General features: G+C 55.5%; 1 protein-coding gene across 3 annotated transcripts in view; it reads right to left on the bottom strand.

Moving 5' to 3' along the window:
• Positions 1-510: 510 nt before the first annotated feature.
• The window catches only part of Pofut2 (protein O-fucosyltransferase 2), a 10,914-nt gene continuing 5,381 nt past the window's right edge, over positions 511-6,043 (bottom strand). The window contains exons 5-10 of one of the 3 annotated variants that reach the window (XR_003844528.1): positions 5,443-5,509; positions 4,353-4,478; positions 3,279-3,459; positions 3,018-3,141; positions 1,125-1,683; positions 511-1,076 (exon numbers count right to left, since the gene is read on the bottom strand). Coding sequence is in view for 1 of the 3 variants with exons in the window: in XM_021205084.2 (XP_021060743.1) it covers positions 1,530-1,683; positions 3,018-3,141; positions 3,279-3,459; positions 4,353-4,478; positions 5,443-5,509 (652 nt within the window). In the remaining 2 variants the exon portion in view is untranslated. Of the gene's footprint in view, positions 1,684-3,017; positions 3,142-3,278; positions 3,460-4,352; positions 4,479-5,442; positions 5,510-6,043 lie in introns of all 3 variants that reach the window. The other 2 variants (XR_003844527.1, XM_021205084.2) reach the window with 2 other exon arrangements.

Below are 6,043 nucleotides of genomic sequence, written 5' to 3'. Positions count from 1 at the left end.
TCTCAGATGAGCTGGCCCAGCACATTGCTCCATTGCCCCAGCTTGTGAACCTTGGTTCTTGGCACCGGCTGCCACTCTAGAGTGGGAGGTTCTGTCCCTGCACTAAGTGCTCTTCCTAACTTGTTGCATCCACCAGTGTTGCCGTCGGATGGACCAGCCACTCCTGTACAAAGCATAAACAGCATGTTTACTGCCATCTCCTTGGAGATGGGATTTCCAGATTTCCTGTAGCTGGAGAATGCCTTCCCCTAACAGACAGCCCAACAGAGGGCCACATTGTGGTAGACAGTGACAAGGACATGCTGGTCCCCACAAACAGAACCAAACCCCAAGCTCCAGGACATACCACTGTCTTGTCACACCTGGCTGGTCTGCCTTCTGCGGACTCAACAAGGGTCCACGCCAGGTGGCGCACTCCTCATCCTCCCAAAAGGCACGGCTGCAGATGTCTACATATCGGATACAGCTCCTGACCTAAGAAAACAAAAGTACTTAAAAAGACACCGTTTCTAGGACTGAAGCTTTCTTGAAAAAGTATTTTATTAATACGCTTGGATGTACAAATGGAAAATAAATACGTGATTCTAGCTGGTCAGCTGAGTGGGCCACAGGGCCCTGTCTGTGCTCAGGGTCTACCTTGGTGCTTGGGACGGAGACCTGGGCAGTAGCTGAGTGGGGGCTGCTCAGTGCACAGCACTGGGAGGGGTGCCTGGGGGTGCCCTGGCAACAGCGGTGCTGACTCTGCCTCCTGCGGTGCAGCATGAGGCCCAGAGAAGGGTTTCATAAAGCAGGGGAGTGTCTAAGGTGTGGCCTTTTGAAGGCCATTTCTGTTACTTCTCAATTCTATTTCTCAGCATGTGCAGTGTGAGCCTGGGGGTCCATGTGAGGCGAGGAAGTCACTGGCAAGGCTCTAGGGCTGTCACTCTGATGACAACAGTGCCTGAGTCGTTCCCCCCAGGAGGAAATTAGTGGGGGTCCCACACAGGTGGAGGCTGAGGCAAGGCCTGGTGTCGGCTCACGCTGGCCATGTGTGAAGTGATCTCAGTCGTCGTCATCGTCGTTGGTCACTCCAACACCTCAGGAGCCCGCACCCACACCTGAGGGCATCAGAGTCACCCCAACACCTCAGGAGCCCGCACCCACACCTGAGGGCATCAGAGTCACCCCAACACCTCAGGAGCCCGCACCCACACCTGAGGCAGCTGCCACACGCTGGCCATGCTCAACTTGCTCAGGAAGGTGGCTGAGAGGCCTGTGTCGGAGCTGACAAATGTTCTTCCATTTCTGAACTAGCACACATGTGACATCTGTGATGGGGACACACATGTGACATCTATGATGGGGATGTGGGTTCTCAGGTCCTGAGAGAAGACACAGTTGTGAATCCTGAAGGTGGCAGAGCCTAGACACAGGTAGATGTCGGCCCATGGACACGTGAGAACATGGGCTCTAGATGTGTTGCCACCCATGTGGGGGCTTCCTCTGGGACCCTGTGACCGAGTGACTGGCAGGCGGTGGATAAGGGGCCCTCAGTATGCAATCTTCCAGTGCGTGGGCTGCTCGCACGCTTTCTCCTGGTCTCCACAAAACCGGTTGTATGTTGTCTTGGGGTCCAACCCTAGGATCTCTCTCTCTTCATGAATCCGAAAAGAAAATGTGGAAACGGAGGTGCCAATAAAAAACCTGCAGAGCAACGAGACAGAGACGTTACCCGGGACCAGCACTGGATGCGGTCACACCCACCCGCCAGAGGCTCTGGGGCCCTCAGCACTGGCACCTGCAAGGGTCAGTCCCTACCTCAGCGGCCACTGTGCCTTGCAGACCTTGCAGGCTGTACAACTAACACCAAGGACTTGTGTCCATCTTGGCACCCTGACAACGGCAGGGACCATCCACACACATGCTGCCATAGCTAAGTCCTTCAGATTCCTGGGGTGACAGCAATGCAGCCAGCCCTCCTATACCCTGGCCCTCTGATGGCACTTAAGTGGCCAACTGATTCAAGAGGAACACTGGCATGCTATGTCATGTGACTATCCTGAAACTCTGGGGCCTGAGGCTCACCACACCTGTGGAGGCATCGAGTGGGCTGTGTTAGCATCAGGGTGGGCTGCGTTAGCATCGGGTGGGCTGCGTTAGCATCGGCAGTGCTGATGGCAGAAGCAACTACAATCAGCTGTGTTAAGTCCTTTCTGAGCTGAAGCTACAGTCAGTTCCTGAGACAGCAGTGTCTAGCAGAGGCTGGGAAGAACCCCAGGCAGAGAGAACGGGCGAGCTCAGAGCTCCCCAGAGAAAGCACTAACAGGGAAAAAAGACAGAATGGCCTGGCTCTCCCCATCATGAGCACTAAACAAGCCATGCCTGGACGGGGACAGCAGCTAGACCCATGCAGATCAAGGATGAGGCCCTCACCTACCTACCCCTGGTGCTGGGACAGTGTCGGCAGGGACCCTGGAGGCCAGAGCACAGCAGAAAAGCAGCGGGCAAGGCAGGCACACACTAGCCTTTTAGCCCTAAATGCCCATACGCTGGCACCTCGGCACCTGGAACTATGGGGAAGGTGCACCTTCTGCCGTGTTTCCCATTCTACTCACAACATCCCAACCTGAGCCCACCCCGAGGCTCCTACAGCTGATGCACAGAAGAGTGGAATAAGGCCAGCGCCTGGTCTGCTGGAGCAGTGACACAGAGGCCTCTGGCCCCAGGCAGCCCGGGGTGACTTCAGCAGCACAAACACACCAGGGAGGCCAAGCAGCCTGGGCAGTTCACCTCTCTCAGATGGACGACGCAGAGGTCTCGGCGTACAGCACAGAGGACGTGTGTGCCCAAGACCTGAAGGGTCTAGACCCACAGTTCCCAGCAGCCCAAGGAAACACTGGGCTGGCTGGCTGTTCAGAAAGCAATGGAGCTTTCTAAACGGGGGCAGAGACAGAGAGGGTGGACAGCCACAACCACCTGGCCCGGCTGCTGAGTACTGGGGCAACGGGAACCTCTGAGAGCAGTGTGGACCCAGGCACCTGGCATGAGCACAGATCCACTGATCGATGATGGCGACGCCTCCATCCTTGTACAGCTCCAGCTCCTCCCACGTGGGCTCAAACCTCACCATTTCCGGCAGCAGCTTCCTCAGTTCTTCCTGTTCTGGGAGGCAAAGGAGAGGCTGCTGACCTTCCAGAATGGACAGGCTCGCTGTGGCGGGTCATGAGGAAGGCCGTCTCCTGCTCAGCAATCGGCCGGGGGTGAGAGACCTGACTGAGTCTGGGCGTAGGGCTGCCTACCCTTCCTGATGGCGTCTGTGGCCACGAACACCTTGTCCAGCTGATGAGTCTTCATGAGGCTGCGGATCTTCTTCACGGCACCCTCCAGGCTGGGCACATCCTCCCTGTGGCCCCAGATGAAGTCCTTCCTTCTCAGGTGGACTCCGAGGTAGGGGCCGCCTAGTGCTGAACCAAGTTTAACCTACAAAAGACATACAAGTGTTGGAAAGATGATGAACAGAGTTCACCTGGGTACCCTGAAATGTAGCGGGACGAACGTGCTCTCTAAAGCACCCCTCCAGGCCTGACTGAGTCTCACATAGAACTTCCTGGGGGAAACATGTCTTGTCAAGAAGGCCATGAAGTAATCGATCGTCAAAAATACTTTATCGGGGCAAAATAGGAATCAGAATTTGATCACTAGGAAAAAGAAAAGGGAAAGCTATTTAATACACTCCAGGTAGGAGCATCTAAACAACCTAAACCACAGCGCCCGGAACCAGTCCGGACTGCCCACAGAGCAGACACGGTGGAGTCTAACAGGCAGCGTCATAGCATCACAGGGGAGGTGCCCACGGTGCTCAGGCAGCCCATGGGGAAGACAACGCGGGAAACCCAGCTTCGAGGAGGAAGTACACACACGGTCAGGAGAGGACAATGCACGACCAAAGGCCTGAAGGAGCTCTGAGGCAGATGGGCTGGCCTGCTTCCTCTCTGCCGGACTCATCTTTCATTGCCTACTTCTGCTTTGGGGTTCCCCCGCTCCTTCTTTCCCTTCCTCTCTCTCATGACTGTATTTCCTGAAACAGGGTTCCCCTCCATAGCCTAGGCTAGCCTGGATCCCACAACCTTCCTGCTCCCACCTCTGAAGACCGGGGTCCTGGGCATGCACACCATGCTGGACAGAATCTCAAAACTTACAAAAAAAAAAAAAAACCAAGTCACAACCCTAACTCAGCATCCCACCTCCCCACCCTACCCCAACACCAGCCCTCTTGCAGGTCAGATAATGAGTGTCACTCACAGGTCAGACATGCTAGCTTAAGGGAGGAGCCCCGTCCCTAGTTCCTTCTCGGGCAAGAGCAGCGTGGCTACCTTCATCTTCGTCCAGTCTTCCTCCGGGGCCATCTTATCAGCGGCATCCGTCGAGTTGAGGTGCTGGCTCCTGAACTCGTCTCCCACGGCCCGCAAGTGCTTTGCAAACACCATGCTACGCCGGGTCTGCACGGACAGGGCTGAGCTGAGTGTCACCGGGCCTTGGGATGGGTGTGCTGTCACAGCTTCACTGTCTACCATCTGCCCCGCCTTTCCGCAGGCACCACCGACCAGGTCCTTGGTGACTCCTGCTTCCCACACCATGGCTGGCTACAGGGACCTCTAGTTAATTCCTTGCCACTCAGCCAGCAGTGGTGTCACCCGGAGATCGAGAAAGGCCCATGTAGGGCCACCCCAGTCAGCCCCAGAGCCAGGCCAGCAACGTCATGTGACCTCATCACCTCAGTGTCTGCCCTAGAACAGAAGCTAGGAGCTTCACATTCTGCTAGATTCAGGCTCCGTTTTTTTCTAAACTAAACTGAACTGGATGACCGTGTCTCTGTTACAGACCAAATGCTTTGCAAACGGAGCTATTGCTCCTGGCACGCCTGCCAGGTTAGGCCAGTGTCTGCAGAATCACGCAAGCTACCCGCTCCCCTCCAGGCAGAAATGGTTCATGGCATTAGGACTCGCTGCACAAAATGTCCCCTTCCCCAGCCCATAGGAGAAGCATCCCAGCCACCTACAGATGTGGCGAGGGCAGGCAAGGGGAGACCACTATGTTTCAGGAACACAGCATCATAAGGCAGCGGTGGGTCCTGAGGCGAGAGCGGACAGCTCCCTGCGGGGCGGGGCAAACCACTGGGCACTGCCTACAGTTTCAGTCATGGAGGCTGAAAGCTGTTACTGACTGTTAAGTTTCCAACCATGGGGCTGGTGAGATGGCTCAGCGGGTAAGAGCACCCGACTGCTCTTCCAAAGGTGCAGAGTTCAAATCCACATGGTGGCTCACAACCATCCTTAACAAGATCTGACGCCCTCTTCTGGAGTGTCTGAAGACAGCTACAGTGCACTTACATATAATAAATAAATTAAAAAAAAAAGTTTCCAACCATGAGCACATGCAGAGGGCCCGCTGTGAGGTACTCACATCCCAGTACTCCCGGCCTCCATAGTGGTCGTGAAGCAGGTTCTCAGCTCGGTCCAGCATCACAGACCTGCATTTACGTAAGGGAAGAAAAAGACGTCAACGATTCTAAGAGTCAAAACGATGACATCTTACCTTCCAAGGACACAGAATGAGAGAAAAGCCTTGGGCCCCAACTGACAGTTCAAGGGTGCGGGGGACCCAGAACGTCACTGCAGAGCTCTGAGGGGCAGGGCAGAGAGAAACCAGGGTCACAAGGACAAAGTCCAGCAGTGCACTAACAACACAGGGCTAGGGGAGTCTGCCGGTGTGCCAAGACTCTGTCACCCATCAGACAGCAGAGCAAGGCACACGACTGTGGGTCCCACGGAGGCACAAGAACACGTGTGCCCCTGTTTCAAAGGCAACTACCACGCTCAAGGGAAGAGGGCCACCCCTTGGGGTCTCCATGCATCAAGCTTATAGTAACATCTTGTCCTGACAGGACTGGGAATGGAGGACATGAGCAAAGCCTGTCCTCTCACCACAGATTTCTGCTGGCGGGGGGGGGGGGGATGAGGAGTTTACGGAGGGGAGACCTGGAAAGGGGAAAACATTTGAAATG

This window comes from Mus pahari, chromosome 9 (genome assembly GCF_900095145.1).
Source record: "Mus pahari chromosome 9, PAHARI_EIJ_v1.1, whole genome shotgun sequence".
NCBI lineage: Eukaryota > Metazoa > Chordata > Mammalia > Rodentia > Muridae > Mus > Mus pahari.
Note: the sequence above shows the minus strand (reverse complement) of the source record. Positions and strands in the feature narration are given on the sequence as shown.